The sequence below is a fragment of the Portunus trituberculatus genome, chromosome 8, assembly GCF_017591435.1.
Source record: "Portunus trituberculatus isolate SZX2019 chromosome 8, ASM1759143v1, whole genome shotgun sequence".
Lineage (NCBI taxonomy): Eukaryota > Metazoa > Arthropoda > Malacostraca > Decapoda > Portunidae > Portunus > Portunus trituberculatus.
Window position 1 is genome coordinate 1,337,501 of NC_059262.1, and position 23,807 is coordinate 1,361,307.

The following is a 23,807-nucleotide window of genomic DNA, read 5'->3' on the forward strand; positions in this document are numbered from 1 at the left end:
GGCTTAGCACAGTCTTACACTTACACATGCAGGAGGGAGGGTGTGGGGGAGGCTGGGGTGCATTACCTTTGCAGTGGGCTGACTATAGAGGCTGACGCAGGCCTGACTCTCACCTTGAAGGGACTGCAGCAAGGAGAGGCTATGGGGACACCTGTCTGCTACCTCTACTGAGTCTTGGTGTGTGTGTGTGTGTGTGTGTGTGTGTGTGTGTGTGTGTGTGTGTGTGTGTGTGTGTGTGTGTGTGTGTGTGTGTGTAATTCACTGTTTGATCTGCTGCAGTCTCTGACGAGACAGCCAGACATTACCCTACAGAACGAGCTCAGAGCTCATTATTTCCGATCTTGGGATAGGCCTGAGACCAGGCACACACCACACACCGGGACAACAAGGTCACAACTCCTCGATTTACATCCCGTACCTACTCACTGCTAGGTGAACACCACCTACACGTCAAAGGAGACACACCCAAATATCTCCACCCGGCCGGGGAATCGAACCCCAGTCCTCTGGCTTGTGAAGCCAGCGCTCTAACCACTGAGCTACCGGGCCGTGTACCGTGTGTGTGTGTGTGTGTGTGTGTTTTATTCACAACTCCAGTACATTACAGCTTTCATGTTTGTTTCTGTCATTGCGAGTGTTTTCCTAACCATCATTTCTCCAAGGCAGGGAATGTGTGACAACTGTTCACTCATTCACACCAGAATGTACTAAAGATAAAAATAATAATCACTCTGTTAAAAGTTAAATCTACCAAGAACACAAGCCAGAGCACAATAATAATAATAATAATAATAATAATAATAATAATAATAATAATAATAATAATAAAACAACAAATGGAGCATAATGAATCCAAAGTAATGTGAAAAAAATAGTACTACAAATAAGTAGAGAGAGAGAGAGAGAGAGAGAGAGAGAGAGAGAGAGAGAGAGAGAGAGAGAGAGAGAGAGAGAGAGAGAGAGAGAGAGAGAGAGAGAGAGAGAATGAAAAACAAGACATGACAAGTGAGCAAATTGAAGAAAAAGAAAAGAAAGGAAAAGGAGAAATGAAGGATGGAAAGAAGGAAGAAATAAAAGAAAGAAGGAGGATATTAAGAAAAAATAGGTAGAAAGGAAGGAAGGAAGGAAGGAAGGAAGGAAGAAATGAAGAAAAGAAAACAGAGAGAAGAAAGGAAGCAACAAATAAATGAAAAAAAGAGGAAAAAAAAACAGAGTGAAGGAAGAAAGAAATGAAGGAAAAAATGAAAAAGAAGGAAAGAAGGAAAAAATGAAGAAAAAACAGAAAAGAATGAAAAAATCCAGAGAAAGAGAGAAATAAGAAAGTATAGAAGGAAGGCAGGGAAGACAGGGGTGACAGGGGTGGGGGCCATCTCACCTGCCAGGCACAGGACGGCCGCCCCAGGTCACATTGGTGGTCTGCATGGAGCCCTCCGAGTATGGAATATAGGTCACATCATAAGTGCCGTCCCCGTTGTCCCTCACCTCCGGCACCTTGGGGATGGGACCTGTGGGGGGGAGGGAGGAGTTACGGAGGTAGTGAGAGGGATGAGGAGTTATGAAGGTGATGAGAGAAAAGAGTTATGATGGTGAGGAGTTATGAAGGTGAAAAGGAAGAGTTACGAAGGTGAAAGAGGAGTTATGAAGGTGAAAAAGGAGTTATGAAGGTGAGAGAGGAGTTATGAAGGTGAAAAGGAGGAGTTATGAAGGTGAAAAGGAGGAGTTATGAAGGTGAAAAGCAGGAGTTATGAAGGCAGTGAGAGAGAAGAGTTATGAAAGAGAGAGAAGAGTTATAAAAGTGAGAGAGAAGAGAAGTTATGAAGGTGGTTGAGAAAGAAGAGTGAGTGGAGTTTTGAAGGTGAGAGAAGAGGAGTTATGAAGGTAATGAGAGAGAAGAAGAGTTATGAAGGTGAGAAGGGAAGTTATGAAGGTGGTGAGAAAGAAGATAAGTTATGAGAGTGAGAGAAAGAAATGAAACAAATGTGCTAAAAACAAGATGATTAACCAAGAGAGAGAGAGAGAGAGAGAGAGAGAGAGAGAGAGAGAGAGAGAGAGAGAGAGAGAGAGAGAGAGAGAGAGAGAGAGAGAGAGAGAGAGAGAGAAAGGACAATTGGGGGTAATAGCCTCCTCCTTTCTTTCTTCCACTAACTCTTCTCCTTCCTCCCTCCCTTCCTTCTTCTTTCCTTCCATATCTCTCCTTCTTCCTCCCTCATTTTTCTTTCTTCCAATATTTTTCCTCCTTCCTGGCTCTCTCCTATTTCCTCCTTTCCTCCAAACTCTCTCCTCCTTTCTCCTTTCTTTCCTTCCATATCTCTCCTCCTTCCCTCCCTCCTTTCTCCTTCTTTCCTCCAAAATCTCTCCTTTCTTCTTCTTTCCTTCCATCTCTCTCTCTCTCTCTCTCTCTTCTCTGTCCTTCTTTCCTCCAAAATCTCTCCTTCCAGCTCCCCCCTCTCTCTCTCTCTCTCTCTCTCCTTTGTCCTTTCTAATATCTTTCCTTCCTCCCTCCTTCCAGTTCCTTCTTTTCCTCCTTTGTCCTTCCCTCCAATATCTCTCCTTCTGGCTCCTTCTCTCCCTCCCTCCTTTGCCTTTCCTTCAATACCTCTTCATCCCTCTCTCCTTCCATCTCTTCTGCTCCATTCCTCCTTTCTTCTTCTTTCCTCCAATACCTCTCCTCCCTCTCCCCTCCCAGCTCCTTCTCTCCCTCCCTCTGTCCTCCCAGCTCCTCCTCTCCCTCCCTCTCCCCTCCCAGCATCCCCCACACCCACCTTTGTCAGTAGCAATGTCCACCCCGAGACGTGCCTTGCCAGCCTTTGAGCCGTCGACATGGAAGGTAAGAGGCACACCAGCCCTCACCTTGCCAGGCTCCAGCCCAGATCCCCACACCTGCACCTGTGACGCATCCACACTCTCATCCACCGCCACCTGAGGGAGAGAGAGAGAGGGGTGAGGGGTGGGAGAGATGGAAAATTATGAGAGAGGATGGGTGATGAGAGAAAAACAATGTGAGAGGATGGGAAGATGAGAGGATAACAATAAGGAAAACAAAATAATGGAGAGAGAGGTAAGAGAAAGGGGAGATGAGGGGAAAACAATGGAAGAGGATGGGGAGAGATGGAAAAGAATGGGAGAGGATGGAGAGATGGAAAAGAATGGGAAAGGATGGAGAGAGATGGAAAAGAATGGGAAAGGATGGGAGATGAGAAAAAACAATGGAAGAGAATGGGGAGGGATGGGAGGAAAACAGTGAGAGGTGGTGAGAGGATGGGAAGAGGAGAGAAAAACAACAAAATAATGGGAGAAGTGGTGAGAAGATGGGGAGGTGAGAGAAAATGGGAAAAAAAAGAGAGGTGATGAATGCAATAGAGATGAGAGGTAAATGGCAACAAATAATGGAAGAAAAAGGTGGTGAGAGGATGGGAGAGAGAGGGAGATGGGAGGAAAACAATGAACAAAAACAAATCTTAACTCGAGAAAATGTTACAAAAATAGATAAAGAAAAAAGAAAGAAAAAAGAAAAACTGAACCTTATAATGAGTGTGAAAGAAAAAAAGAAAAAGAAAAATAAACTAATGCATTAAAAGAAACAATTTAATACTTTAGCAAAATATGAAGACAATAATCCTAATAAAGGGGAAGAGGTGAAGAGAAACACAGGTACAGGGAGATGACTTAATTCCCGACTAGTTTCGCTGATGCATCTTCAGTTCAATTCCCCTGAAGAAGCACCAGGAAACCAGTCGGGAATAAACTCACCTCCCTACACCTGTGCTTCGCTCCACCTCCTCCTCCAACTTGTCTGAATGTCTGAACAAATCCTAATAACAAATAGAATCAACAATACATTTACATTTTCCATTTTTTCCAAACACAAGACCCTCAAAAGCCCTCAAGGAGTCTCCCAGTAAGACCCACCTTGAAGGGCGAGCCGGGTATGTGTTGGTCGGCAAACTTGATAGCCACGTCGTACTCTCCAGACTCCAAGGGCACGTATTCCACAGTGCAGGAGCCGTCTCTGTTGTCCTTGCAGGTCATCTTAGCCTCTGAAGGACCCTCCATTGCCAAGCCCAGACCTCCCGTGCCAGCCCCTGGGAAGCGAAGGAAAGGTGAGTGCTCGGATGTTGCTGTTGTGGGTGTTTTGCAGTGTTGTGGTGTGTTTTGGGGTGTGTTTTAGGGTTTTAAGATGTGTTTGGGTGTTTATGGAGTTTTATGGAGTTTTATGGGTGTGTTGGCTTGTGTTTTTGGGTGTTGAGGTGTGTTTGTTGATGTGTTGGAGTGTGCAGGGGAATGTTGGGGAATGTTGGTATGTTAGAGAGTGCTGGTATGGTGTGATGGGAAAGGTTGGGGCTTTAGGGGTGTGTTTTGGGGTGTGTTGGGGCGTGTTAGGGTGTGTTGAGGCCCTGAGGATTGCTGGGGTGTGTTAGTCTATATTATCAGCATGTGTTGTGGTGTTGGAATTTGTTGGTGTGATTAGAGGTTGTTGGTTACCTAATCTAACTTAAAACCCTTCCCAAACCTAACCTAACCCAACCCAACCCAACCTAACCTAACCTAAACTAAACCTATCCTGACCTGACCTAACTTAACCTACCCTTGGTCTCCACAGTGAAGGTGTTGACCTGGTTGACAAGGCCATGCTCCAGGCCCGGCCCATACGCCTGGCACTTCTTGGGGTCACATCCACGGCGCACGTTAACAGTGAAGGGCGAACCAGGAACTGGCACCCCATCATACAGCAGGTCAATGGTGTGGCGGCCTGCAGGGTAAAGGAAGGTCAGGGGAAGGTCAGTTGGTCAGGCAGGATGGATGAGAGGTAAGGTGGAAAAGAAAGTAAATAAATGAGAATATTAAAAGAAGAAAAAGAAAGATAGATGAATAACAAACACACAGAGATATACTAAATGCACATCCAACACACACACACACACACACACATGAAGGAAAAAAAAATAAATAAAAAATAAGCCTGGAAGGAAAAAGAAGACAGAGAGAAGAGAAACAGAGAAATAAAAGAGAAACACATATACAAAAAACACTTCCCAAACACACACGAACCTTCCTCAAATGGCGTGTAAGAGATCTTGTAAGTTCCATCAGTGAGTGGCTTAAGGAAGGAGTCGGTGCGTGTGCCTGACGGGTTGGTAATGACACACATCACCTTGCCATCCCCTGTGCCTGTCCCTCCCTTGGCTTCCTTCTTCAGGTTGGCCAGCGCTCTCGTGTCCACCACAAAGTCCGTTGGAGAGTCGATGAACACACCTGCCGGGGAGATGAGGTGAGTGACAGGTGTGTGAGGGATGAGTTATAAGATGTGTGTGTGTGTGTGTGTGTGTGTGTGTGTGTGTGTGTGTGTGTGTGTGTGTGTGTGTGTGTAAAAATCATACCAGTAATATACACCATTACAATCTTTGAGGGTAAAGTGAGTCGTGTGGTAATGGGATACATATGTATGTATGTATGTACTGTATATATATATATATGTATGTATGTGTGTGTGTGTGTTTGTTGTTTTGGTTTCTCATTTGGTGTAAAATCATACCATCAAATCAGAACAAAAAAACAATCAATTAAATTGTTGCACTAAAAAAATTCCTACTTATAAAAACTATAAATTGTTATGTCACTATGGATTAAAAAGATTCTACACTACATTAAAGTCACACGGCAAAACACAAATAAAGTACAGATCAAAATGTTACACACACTGAAAAAAATCATTACAGACAACTATTAATTATTACATCACACTGCAGATCATTAAAGAAATAGAGATTAAAACATCACAACATCACACTACAAATCACATGAAATAATAATGATAATTGTTGGAGTTTGTAATAGGGCAGTTCCTTGAGACACTGTGTACACACCCTCAGGATCAGCCCACACTGTTGCCCTCACCCATTGCAGGGAATGAAGGGTAAAACTGCCAATTTCTTCAGTCTGGCATGCTTGGGACTAAAGAAAATGGGATGGAGCTCATAACAATAAAAACACATCAAAATGAGATCTTAATAAACTTGCTGGACAAAATAACACAGGTAAGTAAATAAAAAATAAACAGGTAAGCAAATAAAAAAGAACACAACTACAAATACAAACAAAAACAATGCAGTCTCCAAACATTAGTGACTACAGCACTCCTCTGCCAGGCACTGTGAGGTGGAGCAGTGCTGGAAGTGCCACACCATGCTGGGAGGGGGAGGAGGGGGGAAGGAGAGTACCGTGGGGCTGGATGCCGTTGCCCGTCACTCTGATCTGCTTCATGTCCTGGTCGTGGGCAATGTAGGCATGGAAGGGTGAGCCGTGGATGTGCCGCTCGTTGAAGGTGATGTTGACAGTGTAGTGACCAGCCTCAGTGGGCAGGTAGGCCACGGCACATGTCCCGTCGCCATTGTCCCTGCAGTTGATGGCCGCCTCGCAGGGACCCTCCACCGTCACGCCCAGCCCGCCCTGCCCTGCCTCCCGGGTGTCTATGACGAACTCAGCAGGCCGACAGACCATCCCACCCTCCAGGCCAGGCCCCCACGCCCTCACAGCAGCGGCGTTGGCTCCCGGCGTGCAGGTGAAGCGGTATGGCACGGAGCTGATGGGCTGCCCGCCGAACTGAATGGAGAGGAGGTACTCGCCGAGCTCCGTGGGGGTAAAGTTGACCAGGTAACCCTCATGTGTGGGGACGACGTGGGCACGCACCCGCATGCCCGACGGGGAGGTGATGGACACGGCAAAGTCTGCGCGGCCCGCCTCCTGTGTGATGACCCTGAACTGCTGCAGGGAGTTGATGGGCGCGGCTGTTGTGGTGAGCAGCGAGTCAGCCCCTCCCAACCCCACCCACCACACCACACCTCACTCAACATGCATCTCTCTCTCTCTCTCTCTCTTATATTCCCTTTCCTCCTTTATTTCTGTATCTTTGTCACTTTTTCATAATCTTTGCCCTCATCACTTAGCCTCTCTCTTTCTCTCTCTCTCTCTCTCTTGAACACACTCACTGTATAACCTGCCAACACCAACACACCAACACCAGCATGCACCAAACAACACAAGACAGGAAACACAAGCAAACAACACACTCACTCTCTCTCTCTCTGTGTAAATACATCTATACACACACATACAACTGGCAAACACTGACCACTAAGGCTCAATGGGTCAAAAAGCCACTGATAAGCCACACAAACAGGCAGCAGTGTTCATGTGGCTTTGGCTTATGTATATGGGTGTTGTAAAGGCTGGTAGGGGCTGGAAGGGACTGGGACTGGTGGCTTGGGTGGGAAAAGGACTAGAAGTTATGAGGAACCCTTTGCTCTCTCACCATGACTGCTTCCAAAGGGCACAGAGATGACTAACCAGGTTCTCAAGGGTGTTTCTGTGGTTATGTGGAAATGGCAATGTCACTAGAACCGTAAAAAACACCCTTGAAAACCTGCATCACTTGGAGCCATTTGAAAGTAGTGGTGTAGATCAAAGTGGTTCAGAGGACGACCTTTGTTTACCTTTGTTTCATGGCTCTAAGCTCTTCATGTGTTGAGAGTTGTAAAGGTTGTGCGCTAAACCCTCTCTATTCTCCCCTCCCTCCCTGCAGCCCTAATGTGACACTGTGTTGCTTGTGGCCCCTGTGTTGACTAGTGCAGGATGGAACACACCTCATAGAAACCAAGAGTAGAAAGAACAGTTTGATTTGTAAATAGATTAATAAGTACCTTTCTATAAACAATCTCACGTCCCCACATGAAGGAAGGCAAGACACAACACGCACAGACACACAGACACACAAACTTAATGGAAACTAGCAGGGGAAATACGTTAGATTTGTCAATAAGTTAGTAAATAAATGTATCTTTCTATAAACCATCCTCATGTCCCCCCATGAAGGAAAGGCAAGACATCACAGACACAGATGCACAAACACACAAACTTAACGGACACCAACAGTGGAAAGAAGCAAGATTTGTCGATAGGTTAATAAATAAATGCATCTTTCTATAAACCATTCTCACGCCACACACAGACGCACAAACACACAAACTTAACAGAAACCAGCAGCGAAAATGAGTCATATTTGTCAAAAAGGTTAGTAAAATTAATGTAGTATCTTTCTATAAACCATTTTCACACACCACACACACACACACACACACACACACACATACACACACACACACACACACACACACACACACACACACACACAGATACACAAACTTCTAACCGTGACAATGAAGAGAAGGCAGCGAGATGGAGAGACATAGAAAACTGGCAGTAGATAAACAAGACATGAGAGTTAAGTGTGTGTGTGTGTGTGTGTGTGTGTGTGTGTGTGTGTGTGTGTGTGTGTGTGTGTGTGTGTGTGTGTGTGTGTGTGTGTGTGTGTGTGTGTGTGTCAGCAAGGCCTGGACGCCACACAGCAGCAGCAGCAGCAGTGAAGGCAGTGTGTTGCGAGCCAAATGCAAGGCAGCACAGACACCCCAGGACCCCACAACACACTGGCTCACATTCTGCAACACTCTACTCTCTCACCACAACTATTTTTCAAGGCCATAGAGATGATTAGCCAGGTTTTCAAGGGTGTTTCTCTTGTTGATAGTACAGAAATGGTGTTAATCTGTCACTAGAAACATGAAAGCACCTTGAAAACCTGTGTCGCTTTAACTGGAGTCTTCTAAAGGTAGTGGAAGTGCAGGGCTTAAGTGTTTGAGAAGCCTGGTCTAATTGGTTGTATTCTTAGATTTCTGCTTCTCTCATATTGTTCTCCAAGGCCACAGAGATGATTAGACAGTTTTCTCTCTGGTCAGTGTACTCTCAAAAGGGTCTCTTCACCAAGGACAGAGAGATGATTAGCCAGGTTTTCATGGGTGTTCTGGCCACTGGTGATGCAGAGAACATGTCAAAGCACCAATAGAATCATGAAAGCCTCCTTAGAAACCTGTACTTTCCACAATAGCCAGTTAAATGGTGGTGAGATAGCAGAATGTTTAAGAACACAAGCCACACACACCCACACAAAAACACGCCTCTTGCACTGTTGGTCTGATGCAGCACACACACACACACACACACACACACACACACACACACACACACACACACACACACACACACACACTAAGAATACCCAAAATAAGATATGAAGCACTGACAAAAAGAATCACTAGTGTTCCTAAATCCTCTATGCACAGAAATAATAAACAGTAGAAATGGAAGCAAGTCAGTGTGTTGCAGTGGAGTGTGTGTGTGTTGCTCTGCCTCTGTCACTGCTGTGGTAGAAATGACACTTGTAATGCCTCACTCCTGTCCCAAGAAATCAGTGGAGAATGAAATATGAGGTGTAAGTTGCTGTGTGTATTGATGTAATAGAGTCTGTGATGGGTGTGACTGCTGTGGTGGTGATGTGGTGATGTATATTTCATGCCTCCGGCCACAAGAAACAGTCTGAGGAGGAAGAAATGCACTAGTGATATGTCTTCGTGTGGTGGTGTGTGGTGTGTGGTGTGGTGGTTACATGTACATCTGGTGGCCTGGGTGTTGCTCCGTGTGTTCAGAGCAACAACTCAATATTACCTCTAAACAACATGTATATAAATGCATTCTTGATACGTACACACTGACACAACATAAATAAATACGTAAATAAATAAATAAACAAGACTCAAAATAAAATAATCAACCAAAGAAAAATGGTAAAAATAACTAACATGCTGTAAACACTAAATAAATTAACTACATAAATCATATCAACAAAAATGAGGGAGGAAAAAAAATAAATAAAAACAGCTAAACACAAAACAAACCTACACACACACACATTCAAACAAAACAAAAGAAAACACAGAGGATACAGCAAAGCACCATACACACACACACACACATACACACACACAGGGGCAACAAGCAACACTAGCAACATGGCCTACAGCTGCGGCCTACCACTGTCTCAGCCTACTGGGACCTACCACCGCCTCGCCTACCACTTACAAGACACTGAAAGGAAAGACGAGAGATGTAGGGGTTACTGCGCTGTCTCCTCACGACTTGTCTCTATTGTGTGGTGTCCTGCCCTCAATACATGTTTCCCCGTTTTGTTTTGGTGAGTTTGTCTCCCTACATGTTTCCCCGTTTTGTTTTGGTGAGTTTGTGTTCTCCCTACATGTTCCCCCGTTTTGTTTTGGGGAGTTTGTGTGTCTCCCTACATGTTTCTCTTCTGTTTTGGTGAGTTTGTGTTCTCCCTACATGTTTCTTTGCTTTGTTTTGGTGAGTTTGTGTTCTCCCTACATGTTTCTTTGCTTTGTTTTGGTGAATTTGTGTTAGACTGCGGGTACCTTTCCTTTTGCCATGAATTCTGTTTGAGTAAAGTATTTAACATTATTGTGGTTCATATGATTAAGCTGTGGTCAATAAACAAACTGCTACTTAAAAGACAACACCTCACCCCCCTTCATTATCAGTGTATCCTCTGACTCACACATGGTAACACTTTTCTTTTTTCCCACTGTTAAACTGTGGTCAATAAACAAACTACCACTTAACTTCTTCAATATCAGGACGCATTTAAAGTGGCAACATTATCTTATCCCTTCAACCCTTATTCACTTCACTTCAGAGCCTAGTTCTGTTACTACCGTCTGTCAGGAAGCAGTGATATTGAGAGTTATCGTTCACCTTACAACCAGACTACATCTTTCACTACCTCACCTAACATTCCTCATAAACAATCTACTACTTAACCTTTTCAGCACCAGGATGTGTTTTGTATATTCTGGTTATTTGGTGACTTTATACAGCTTCAGAAACATATCTTGGGTTTGCATAGTAAAGACTGTTCCCATTAATCTTTTGACCTCCATGGATCCTTCTTAATGCAAATAAAATCATCTAATCACACCCAAAAATCAAGGTAAATTGTATCTTAGTGCTGAAGAGGTTAATACAAGACTACACCTCACTGTCTCTCATTATCAGTGTATCAACCCTCTGACTGACACTTCGTAACACTTTCTTGCCCTACCAGTCACTCTGAGACATTGCAACTTGTTCTACAGCCACAGGCAATCTCTAAACAGGGAAGAAATTGGAACTTATCCCATTTTCATTGCTAACATTTTTGCAGATGCTTGTACAGACTTCACACATTACTTCTGCTTAATTTGGTGTTGCTGTGAAAGGGTTAACATGATCTAATTGTGCTGAGGGCTTCAAATAATCATCTCTTACTACTTTTCAACTAATATCACATCTCCATTTATCTCTTTCATTAATAACATGTTTTGGCAAGGCTTCACACATTTACACATTGTTTCTGCTAATTTTGTGTTCCTGTGAAAGGGTTAACATGATCTAATTGTAGTGAGGGCTTCATATAATCATCTCTCACTACTCTCCAACTAAAATAACATCTTCATTTATCTCTTTCACTAACAACAGGTGATTTGGTGAGGTTTAGAGTGTCTGTGGTGTTGAAGGGTTTAAATCAGTCAGCACCATCTTATTTTACCCACAGGTGATCTTATAGGTGTTAATATCCCCTCCCTCCTCCCCCTACCCCTCTTCCTCTAACACCCAACCCAGACCCCCTTTGCCAATACATCTAACCAGTACAGAACACAAGGCTGGGGTTTCTATACATCCATTACACATTTACATTCTGCCCTATTTTTCCAGACAGCATCTCAACCCACAACCAAACACAGCAGCATTGTCATTGCCCCTTCCATCCCCTTCACTGCCTCCACCACATCACTCCTCTGCCCAATAGAGAGGAGAAAGGTGCCACAAGTCAGCTGGGTGGTGGAAATCTGTCACTGAGGCTGAACGGAGGGAAGGCGGACAGGAAGGATGAAGTGAGGAGTGGATATGCAAGGTATTTTAAAGGGAAGGAGGGAATTAAGAGGGAAAAATTAAGGTAAGGGAGATGGCTGGGGAGTGGATTTAAGTTACTCACATTAAAAAGGAAAGGAGGAAGAGAAATAGGGCAGGAAATTAAAGGTTAGAGAGTAGAGTAAAAACAAATTAAATAAAGGGAAGGAGGGAATTAAGAGGAAGAAATTAAAGGTATGAGAGGTGGCAGGAGAGTGGATTTAAGTTACTGAGGTTAAAAAGGAAAGGAGGAAGAGAATTAGGGCAGGAAATTAAGGGTTACGGAGACAGTTGGGAAAGATATACGAATTACTGAGGTTAAATAAAAGGAAGGAGGAAGTTAATAGGAAAAATTATGGATAAGGGAGATGTCTGGAGAGTAGATTTAAGTTACTGACGTTAACCCCTTCAGTACCATGACGCGTTTCCATATTCATTCTGGTTGCTGTATGGTGACTTTTTTACAGCTTCAGACACTTATATGGGGGAGTAGAATAGTGAAGACTGTGCCCATTAATCTTCTGACCTTCATAGACCCTTCCTAATGTCAATAAAATGGTCTAATCGTACACAAATCTCAGGATAAAAATGTGTCTCAATACTGAAGGGGTTAAAAAAGGAATGAAAGAAGAGAGATAGGGCAGAAAATTAAGAGTAGAAGAGACAGCTGGGGTAGGATTCAAATTACTGAGTTCAAATAAAGGGAAGAAGGGAAACACAAGGGAAAAATTAAAGGTATGGGAGATGTCTTGGAAAGTATATTCAAGTTACTGAGTTTAGAAAGACAGGAAGAAGAGAAATAGGACAGGAAATTAAGGGTACAGGAGACAGCAGGGGAGTAGATACAAATTAGAGGTTAAAAAGAAGGGAATCACAAGGGCTAGGAAAGAAGAACTAGGAGATAAGGGAGATAATTGAAACTGAAGAAGGAAGGTTTTGTAAGAAGGAATGAAAGGTGGGGAGAGAACTAAGGAGGGTCTCGCGGGTGTGGGAGTTAACACAAGGAGGTTTTAGAGGAGAGCAACAGTGGGGAGGCAGCCGAGAGTGTTGCGAGTCTTCCTTTCCTCCCTCCCTCCTTCCTTCCTTCCTTCCTTCCTTCCTTCCTTCCTTCCTTCCTTCCTTCCTTCCTTCCTCCCTCCCTCCCTCCTTCCTTCCTTTCCACCACCATGACACACCATAACATAAGTGAGGTGGAACACTGGCTTGTCAGTAACACACACACACACACACACACACACACACACACACACACACACACACACACACACACACACACACACACACATCATATTCCAAAACACTGCACTCCACCTCCACTACTTTTGAAAGGCTCTAGTTGAAGTTCTGTGGGTTTATAAGGTTTCTTTTTTTATGATTCTAGTGACAGATTAACAGGATTTCTCAGTTACGCAGGAGAAACGTTCTTGTGAAGCTGGCTAGTCTTCTCTGTGGCCTTGGAAAATAGTTGTGGTGAGAGTGCAAAGTGTTTCTGAATATGAAACACACACACAGACACACACGCAAACACACATAAACAGCCACAACACACTCCTTACATCACAAAATATTAGCATCAAATTCTTCCCAGGAAATTTCACACGTAATTTACAAGAGTTCATGAAATATTGGTGAAGGATCCGTCCTCTTCAAGTGGCAAATTAAGAAACGGTACACCACTGAAGCCGATTACACTATGCTGCAATGAAACTCTGGACAAAAATCACACGTTTCCATACATGAGAGAAGTGGCTGAGAACATTCAACACAAGACAAAACCACCAATAGTCTGTCTACTCTAAAATGGCTCCTGGATTTAAAACATATAGCTTATTGATAACATAATTGAGTGTATGTGAATAATACAGGCAAATCCCGCATAATGAATGAGTTAGGTTAAAAAAAAAAGTGTTCCTTATGCGGAAATTCATTGTACGGGGTCCTAGGATGAGTATAAAAAATAATAAAACGTAGAAAAGTAAATAAAATAAAATAGAATAAAATATAATAAAAAAAAATCTAAACATATCGAATTTGGACGCGGCAGTGAATGGTGATGGTGGTGGTGGTGATTCGGCTAAAATTTCGCCAATAAAAATTTTGTTATAGTGGGGTTTGGTGTTTGTTATGTGATTTAAGAGTAATAAAACAAAACATTCGTTGTGGTGAAAATTCGCTGTGTAAACGTTCGCTATGCAGGGTTTGTCTGTACTTGTTCCCTGTTGATCGACGCACTCATTACAAGGACAGCTCACAGTTTGCCTCAAGATCTGACAACCACGCATTCCCTGGGGCACCATTCAGACTGACCCAGGAGCCACTTTAGAGTAGACAGAAGGGGTGGGATGTGTGTGTGTGTGTGTGTGGATGGGTGGGCATGGGAGGGAGTTAACAGTGTGGGAGGGGGACACCATTCAAACCCAGTACCAGGAGCCACTTTAGAGTAAACAAACTAGACTCATACAGAGATGGAAAACTTTGTACCTCATGTATAAACTTTTACATATGGTGGAAAATAATCGGGAAATATTTCTGACACTTAAAAATAAACAGAACTTAAAAAAAAACACATTGATACTGTATCCAAAACAAATACATTAACAAATAAATAAAACACAATATTGGACGCTGGAATAAAACAACACAAATTAGAAAAACAAACACTGGAAAGAAAATAACACTTTTGGGGGAAAATAAAAAAATAACATGAGGGAATAAAAAATAACTCAAAGGAAAAAAACACTCTAGGGGAAAAATAACCACAAAAAAAAGGATAGAAAAAAAGGAAAACACAGCCTTATCCTAAACAAACACTGACCTTAACATATGCACACCCAAAAAAAATAAATAAATAATAATAAATAAATAAATAAATGAAAATAAGAAAAACAAAATGAAAAGAAAAGAGAAAAATACAACCAAAATAAAAGAAAAGTAAAAAAAACAGACCCTTGAAAAGAAAAAGAAGAAGAAAAGAGATACAACACAAACAAACACACCCAAACAAAACACATCTTGAGAAGCAAAACAAAATAGATAAACAAATAGAAAAAACAGTTTCGCCCCTTGAAAAAAAAAAAAAATAAATAAATAAATAAATAAATGAAATAAATAAATAAATACAGTTCTGTCCTATTAAAAACAAACAAACATCAACATCAAAACACTCACTTGGCTCCAGTCCGTCCACCTTCACCTTCGTCACGTCAACATTGGACTGCACAGGGACGACGATGGGCGACTGTGGAATCTCAGCTCCGGCGTAGAGAACAGTGACGCGGTGTTCTCCGGGGCTGGGGGTCAGGTAGTCGACGGTGAAGGTACCATTGCGATTGTCCCTAATGTCGATGGGAATGTCCTGTCCCTGCGCGTTTGTCAGGGCGATCTGCACCTCTCCTGTGTAGGGGAGTGTGGGTTAGTTATGGGTTAAAGGGGTGTTTAGAGGTGTTTTTGTTGGTGTTTTTTGAGGGTTTGGGGGTGTTTGATGGGGTGGGGTGGGGTGGGTTGGGGTGGGGTGGGGTGGTGTGGTGTGGTGTGTGGTGTAGAGGTTTTTGTTGGGTTTATTAATGGGTTCTGGGTTGTGGTATGGTGTTTAGGTGTGTGTCTGTGGTGTATGTGGGTGAATACAATATAATACAATACTACACACACACACACACACACACACACACACACACACACACACACACACACACACACACACACACAGACCTGCTGGGGAACTGGCATCCCAGTGGGCTTTTTCATTTCATTGTTTTTCCAGCCTTTGATCAGATTTCCCTTCTTACATAAAAAAAAAAAAGAAAGAAAAAGAAAACACACACACACACCAAACAACAACTAACAACAACTATATATATAAAAAACAATCACATAAAACACACACACACACACACACACACACACACACACACACACACACACACACACACACAAGAATGGTTCCAGAATTTAAAGGGATGGCATATGAGGAGAGACTAAAGGCAATGGATCTACCAACCTTGGAGCAGAGAAGAGAGAGAGGGGATCTGATACAAGTTTATAAATTGATTAACGGAATGGATGAAGTGGATAATGAGAAACTGATCCTGAGAGAAGAATATGACTTTAGAAGCACAAGATCGCATAGTAAGAAACTAAGGAAGGACGATGTCTGAGAGATGTTAAAAATTTAGTTTCCAAAGATGTGTTGAGACTTGGAACAGTTTGAGTGAGGAAGTGGTATCAGCAAAGAGTGTACATAGTTTTAAAGAAATATTGGATAAGTGTAGATATGGAGACGGGACCACACGAGCATAAAGCCCAGGCCCTGTAAAACTACAACTAGGTAAATACAACTAGGTAAATACACACACACACACACACACACACACACACACACACACACACACACACACACACACTCCTTACCTGGCCCAGCTTCCCGGCAGTCGATGTTGAAGTGTGTGGGTGTGTTTGAGCGTACTCCCCTCTCCACCCCTGGGCCAAACACCTTCACAGCCCCGGGTACAGACGGCTCAGACACAAACACACGGTAGGGGGAGTTCTCTGTGGCCACACCTCCATAGTTCACCTGTGTGTGGGGCAGGGATGTGATGGGATGTGGTGGTGGTGGTGGAGGGAATAGTGCACGGAAAATACCACAAGATTGAAGTATACCAGATAAAAGTAAATAATGTTAACGAGTCTTTTGCATTATAACAGACGAACGCAGATGCACACACACACACACACACACACACACACACACACACACACACACACACACACACACACACACACACACACACAACTCAAAGATGAAAGCATAAAGAAGGAAAAAGCACACAAAATCTTCACTGCAACCTTCCACACACACATACACACACACACACACACACACACACACACACACACACACACACACACACACACACACACACACACAACGGACAGACCTGGACAGTGTGTTTGTTGCCTCGTGTGGGTCTGTAGGAGAAGTCGTAGAGGCCGTTGCCATTGCCCTTGGCGGTGAGGGGCACCTGCTGGTAGGACGAGTCAATCACCGTCACATCCAGCGGAGCGTCGCCGGCCTGCCTTGTGTCCACCTGGAAGTCCACTGTCTTGCCGGCCACCACTCCATTCTTCTCCAGGCCAGGACCCTTGCACTTCACCTAGAGAGAGACAAGGTTTTCATTCACTCTACCAGGGAAAGACAAGATTTTATTTGTTTAAGGGGACCGTCCGGTGGCCATGGTATAAAAAAATCTGAAAAAAAAAAATCCCCAAAACACCACCAGAGCATCCCCAAACATATGGCAACATAGTGATGGAGTATTTTGGGGGAATACGCTAAAATATGTGGGGTATTCAAACTTTAAAGGGCCCCTGCCATGCCCACTGCAGCCCAGGGCTTTCCTCCTCCCCACTCTCTGCACCATAAATGATGATAATAAGCACAGAAAAAGCCATGAAAAGTGGTTTCTTTGGTAAGGAAAGGTGGGCTCTGGCAACTCAGTGCTATGGCGTACACAGGAACACACCCTCTCCCCTTCCATTTCAGTGTCCATGTGACTGCGATGGGAGGAGGATCTATTGAGTATCTCGCCCGTTATTTCACACCTTGCAAGCCACAATCCAGCCTATTTTACCTGCCTTTTTTGCCTTACAATATCTAAACAAATGGTGCAAGTGGAAATTACAAGTTGTACCGACCATGCATGGATGGGAGACACCCTCACCTTCGAGCGACTAATAACTACAATCATTGTAGGGGAGGCCAGGTGCCATATGAGTCATACAGAATATTCTAAACATGCCTAAAAAGGATATATGATGCACATGGTGGTGTATGAGCATGAAATATCCAACCCAAATAAATGTACAGGGTCATAGAGGACCAAAATGACATCTCTGGGGTTTTTGCCTTTTTCTCAGTTTTCATTTTTTATCATTCAAATCGTATCTTCTCCCACATTTCTCAACGGATTTTCAATTTTGAGGTATCATTTTGAAGCTCAATGAAGTTGCTACATTTCACCTCCTAGAATTTGGAATTTTTTTTTAAGTGCCACTATATAATTTTATATATAAAAAAAAATTTTAAATAAAAATTCATAATGGCCATCAAAATAAAAAAATCAAAATTCTATGAGGTGAAAAGTTTTGGTGTACGACATACTTCATATCCATACTGGCAAAATTGAAACATGTCCTCTAGTGACAAAGTTTATAGGAAATTTTTTTTTAATTGATTTTTTATTTTTCATGCAGTTATTTATGGGTCGATTCGCTTGTAACTACTAAACTAACATCGTGTAATAAACATCTATCAGCCAAAAAAAAACTACTCACGTACCTTTTTATTTTCAATTTTTCAAAAACCTCACCGGACGGTCTCCTTAACCAGGGAAAGAAAAGACTTTTATTCATTTCACATTGTACTACAGTGGAACCAAGAATGCCTTTGGGGTCTGAGGGGCCTCCAAGCACACAGGTCTGAATCTTGGCCACGGTCTGAGTGTAGGTAGGGTTTCCTGACTTGGGGTAATGGTTCTCTAATGGGCGGGTTCACATAGGAGGTACCCAAAAACATATCTCCTTTAGCCCATCAAATTCCCATGAAAAGCCCACATGGTGTGTAGAGAGAGAGAGAGAGAGAGAGAGAGAGAGAGAGAGAGAGAGAGAGAGAGAGAGAGAGAGAGAGAGAGAGAGAGAGAGAGAGTTTTTATTCACTTTAGCTGGGAAAAGAAGAGCCTTTTACCAGTTTTTACCAATTACCCACACAAGTCACCCACCACACTCTTGCAACACCCTTAGCACCCACACCCACACACACACAACACCCTTGCTACACCCCAAAGAACAAATACACATCACCTACCACACACTTGCAACACCATTAACACATACACACACCCACACACACAACACCCACCATATACTAAAACACCCTTGCTACACCCAACACACCCACACAAAGTCATTCACCATCACCTTAACACCCTTGCTACACCTTTCACACACCCACACCCACACCCACACACACACCCAGTACACCTAAAGATTTGCTACACCCAAAACACCCACAAAATACCCACAACACACTTACTACACCCCACAGAACAAGCATCATAACCTCAACATTTCCTACACCCCAAACACCCACACAATACCCACAACATACCCTAGCAACACCCTAAACACACACACACAACACCCACCTGCTCAGGATAATAGTCAGTCTGTGGCAGGATGTTGGCGATGTAGGGTGACCCGGGGATGTCCTCATTGTTGCATAGGATGTGAAGGGCATACTCCCCCTTGACAGTAGGGTAGTAGCGGACATCAGCTGATCCATCTCCGTTGTCATTGCACTCTATCTTGGCCTGTGACGGTCCCTCAATGCTGAAACCTGTGGAAAACTGGCTGTGAGTGGAGACAGACGGAGGAAAAGCTGTCTTGAAGGATGTGAGAGAGAATGTGTGAGGGAAAGAGGAGAGATATGGAGTTTTTGAAGAGTGTGTTAATAGCTGTGTGTGCGTGCATGTGTGTGTGTGTGTATGGGCATGAGACAGAGGGAAAAGAGGAAAGGTCTCAGATGATGTGACAGTGGTAATGTGAGCGTAAGGGAAAGAGGAGGGATAATGTGTTTTTGAAGGGTGTGTTAGTGTCTGGGTGTGCACAAGGGCATGAGAGAAAGGAGGAAATGTCTTGGAGGATGTGAGAATGTTAGAGGAGAGAAAGAGTGATGTGGAGTATATATAAGGATGGACATGAGTGTGAAGAGAAGAGAATGTAGTCTTGAAAGAGGTGACAATGGCTGTGTGTGTGTGCATGTGTGTGAGGAAGGGACAGGGGAGAGGGAGGGATGGTGTCTTGAAGGACATGAAAGAGCAAGAGGAAGAAGTGAAGTGAACAAAAATATGGCAGAAAGAAAAATCAGAAAACATGATGGTAGACATAAATGATGGAAAAAAGAAGTACAAACAAACACAAAGGTTACAGAAAGAGATATACACCACAAAATGGAAGAAAATATAACAAAAAGCAAGGAAATCAGAAAACATGAAATACTACAGAAGATAAACAACAGAAAAGACAAACAGGAAGAGAAACACAAACAGGAAAAATAGACAAACCACAATGAGCAAAAAGACAAACAACACATCCAAAAACACAACATAATCAAAACACAAAAGAAAAACACTGACAGAGGAGACACAACACAAACACACACCATGTAAACACAAAGACACGAGAGGTAGCCGGGAAAACTGACCTAGAGTCCCAACCTCCCCATTGGTCTCGGCAGTGAAGAGCGCCGGGTAGCCCACCACACCGCCTTCAGACCCGGACCATAGGCTCTGATCCGCGTCTCCTTGTATGGGCCAATGTTCACCTGTCCGAGAAAACATTAAAATAAGCCCCACAAATTTTAATCACCAAATAACTCCATACAAATCACTTCCCAGCCCTAGTCAGCCCAGTAGGAGTGTGACGCACCTCAAATGGACTCTTGGGGATCTCTTGGCCTCCGTACGACACCATGACAATGTAGCGTCCCTCCTTCTTCGGCTGGTAGGTGTACTCGGAGGTGTAGGTGTCAATCTGCTTGGTCTTGATGGTCTCGTGTACACCACCTGCAAGTACAGTGTGTGGTGAGGCAGGGAAGATCAGTAGAATGTGGTGTGGTGAGGCAAAGAAGGTTTGAGGTAGAGTGTGGTGGTGTGGTGATATCATGGAGAGAATGTGATGGTGTGGTGAGGCAGAGAAGGGCAGTAGAATGGTGTGGTGAGATCAGGGAGAGAATGTGATGGTGTGATGAGGCAGGGCAGGGCAGTAAAATGGTGTGGTGAGGCAGGGAAGAGCAGGGAAAGAGTGTGGTGGTGTGGTAAGGCAGAGAATGGCAGTAGAATGATATGGTGAGGCAGAGAAGGGCAGGGCTAGAGTGTGGTGGTGTGATAAGGTAAGATGAGCGAAGGGAAAGCTGTGATGGGAGGCTAGGTTAAGTTAGGTTAGGTAAGGATGTGAGTGAAGGGAATGTAGTGATGGGAAGTTTGATGTGGTTAGGTTAGGCTAGGTGAAGGGAATGTAGGGATGGGAAGTTGTGAAGTGATGGTATGATAAGATAAGGAGTGAAGGAGATGTTGTGATGGGTTTGGTGTGGTTAGGTTAGGTAAGGATGTGAGTGAAGAGGTGTAGTGATGGGGTGAACGATGGGAAGATGGGGAGTTAGGTGTGGTTTGGTTAGGAAAGAATATAAGTGAAGGGGTATAAAGATGGGGTGAAGAATGGGGAATGGTAGGGTTAGATTAGGTTAGGCTAGGACTAAACTCCCCATTTTAACCCCCAAAAACCCCAAATTCCCCACATTAACTCCCCAAAAACACTTAATTCCCTATTCTAACCAACCAGACTCAAAGACACTTAATTCCCATTCTTACCCATAAAACCTAATTCCCCACACCCCAAAAACACTTAACTCCCCATTCCAGCCTCCAAAAACCCCAAATTCCCCCACATTAACTCCCAAAAACCCCTAAACTCACCAATTTAACCCCAATCAAATCACAAATTCCCGGAGCTCTTTATGAACCTGCTTCCTCACACTGACCTGGGCCGATGACCTTAACCTCCACGTTGCCCTCCCCAGCGCCCTCTGTGTACACCCTGAAGTCAGCCACGTCCTTCACCCTCACTCCACTGGGCTGCAGGCCGCGCCCCGACGCCCTCACCTTGCGGGCGTCACACACTGTACCAAGGAAGGAAAAGTAGCGTCAGTTGTTCACGTTTTCTTGATATCTTGGAAATAATGAGGAAGTTTTGGTTATTTTGGAAGGTATTAGTTTGACCACATTTTCTTTTGTATCTTGGAAATAATGAGATATTTTTTAACACTAGGATGGAATAATGTGGCGATTTGTTTTATCTTGGAAGAAAATAGTTTGTTCACGTTTTCTTTGTATCTTGGAAATAATGAGGAAATTTCTTTTTTAACTCTATTAGAAAATAATGTGATTTCTTTTATTTGGGAAAGTAATCAGTTGTTCACATTTTCTTTGCAGCTTGGAAATAATGTGGAAATTTCTTTTATCTAGGAAGGTAATTATTTGTTCACATTTCCTTTGTATCTTGGAAATAATGCAGAGATTTGGTTTATCTAGGAAGGCAGTCATTTGTTCACATTTTCTTTGTATCTAGGAAATAATGCGATTCTTTTTAACTCTAGGGTGAAATGATGTGAGAATTTCTTTATGTCTGTTCTGTAATACCTGTACTAACACACTGGCACACCAAGCAAAAAGTCCATTCCAATCACCCACTGCTACTCTATTTCAGATCCAATTCTTTTCCACCACTTTTGAAACTGTTCATGCAGTGCTATACATAATTATAAATCTAATAAATTTAAGTGCTTATCTAATCTGTTTTTAAACATTGTCAAACTAGTGCTATTTACAACCGTCTCTGGCAATGCATTCCAGAAGTCTACCACCCTATGACTAAAGAAATATTTTCTTATATCTAACCTGCAGCCTTGCTTTCTAATCTTCCTGCCATGATTTCTAGTCCTATTTCCCTCCTCTAAGGTAAATCTATCTCTATACTCCAGGCGCTTTAATGCTGGTATCATCCTAGTTGCTCTTCTCTGAACTGCTTCTAACATGTTGATATCCTGCCTATAGTGGGGTGACCAGGCCTGTATGCAATACTCTAAATGGGGCCTAACATAGGAATTATATAAGCTACGCACCACTTCCTTACTTTTATAACTAACATTTCTATTTATAAAACCCAGGATCCTATTTGCCCTATTTCTTGCTTCTAAACATTGCTTTGAAAATTTCATAGTCCTGTCTATCACTACTCCTAAATCCTTTCCTTCCTCTACTGCCTCTAGCCAACATCCCTCCATCTCATAGTTAAAGTTTGTGTTGTCTTTACCTAAATGCATAACCTGACACTTTTAGAATTAAACTCCATCTGCCACCTGTCTGCCCATGCTATCAGCCTGTCCAGGTCTCGTTGTATTCTGTAATTGTCCTTTTCACCCTGTACTGCACATGCTATCTTAGTATCATCTGCAAACTTTGATACTTTGCTACTAATTCCTATATCTAAATCGTTAATGTACACCAAGAAAAGAAGAGGTCCTAGCACTGATCCTTGGGGTACCCCACTAACCACTTCCTTCCACTCAGACATTGCCCCATTTAATACTACTCTCTGTTTCCTATCAGAAAGCCATTCACTAATCCAATCAACTAACCTACCCCTATCCCATGTAGTCTCAATTTGTACACTAGCCTCCTATGCGGTACCTTATCAAACGCCTTGCTAAAATCTAGATATATAACATCTATGCTATTTCCATCATCTAACTCCTTGGTAATATATTCTAAGATATCGAGCAAATTTGTAAGACAGGACCTCCCTGATCTAAAGCCATGTTGGGTATCTCTAATTAATCTATTCTCATTTAAATGCTCCCAAATACTACCCTTAATGATTTTCTCTAGTATCTTACATACTATACTAGTTAAACTGATCGGTCTATAATTATTCGCATCATCCTTCCTACCTTTTTAAATATCATCCTTGAAGCCCTCACCTCTCATTCTCTCTTATAATCACTCAATACTCTATTCAAAAACTTATTCCTTTGCATTTTAATTCTTTTCCATTTCTTTATTAACTCTTATTCTCCCTCTTCTTTAAAAACTCTTTCTTTACATATCTTTTTATTTCAATTCTTCCTCTTCATCTCCTTCATCAACTTTTTCTTTCTATCTCTCTTTATCAACTCTTCCTTTTAATCTCTCTTATTTCAACTCTCCTTCCTATCTCTATCTCTTTTCTTTCAACTCTCCTTATCTCTCTTTATTTCCTCTCTCCTTCCCATCCCTTTATAACTTAACTCTTCCTCTCCATCTCTCTTTTTATAATTTAATTTGTCCATTTCATCTCTTTCTATCAATTCT

At 42.8% G+C, this 23,807-nt stretch overlaps 1 protein-coding gene across 1 annotated transcript in view; it reads right to left on the reverse strand.

Annotated features, from left to right (window-relative positions):
- Positions 1-23,807, reverse strand: part of LOC123501055 (filamin-A-like) — a 163,812-nt gene that overhangs the window by 83,781 nt on the left and 56,224 nt on the right. The window contains 13 exon segments of the mRNA XM_045249635.1: positions 1,376-1,505; positions 2,763-2,919; positions 3,910-4,082; positions 4,586-4,750; positions 5,050-5,253; positions 15,016-15,240; positions 16,255-16,417; positions 16,782-16,997; positions 19,047-19,237; positions 20,105-20,170; positions 20,173-20,224; positions 20,329-20,465; positions 21,440-21,577. Of these exon segments, the coding sequence (XP_045105570.1) occupies positions 1,376-1,505; positions 2,763-2,919; positions 3,910-4,082; positions 4,586-4,750; positions 5,050-5,253; positions 15,016-15,240; positions 16,255-16,417; positions 16,782-16,997; positions 19,047-19,237; positions 20,105-20,170; positions 20,173-20,224; positions 20,329-20,465; positions 21,440-21,577 (2,017 nt within the window).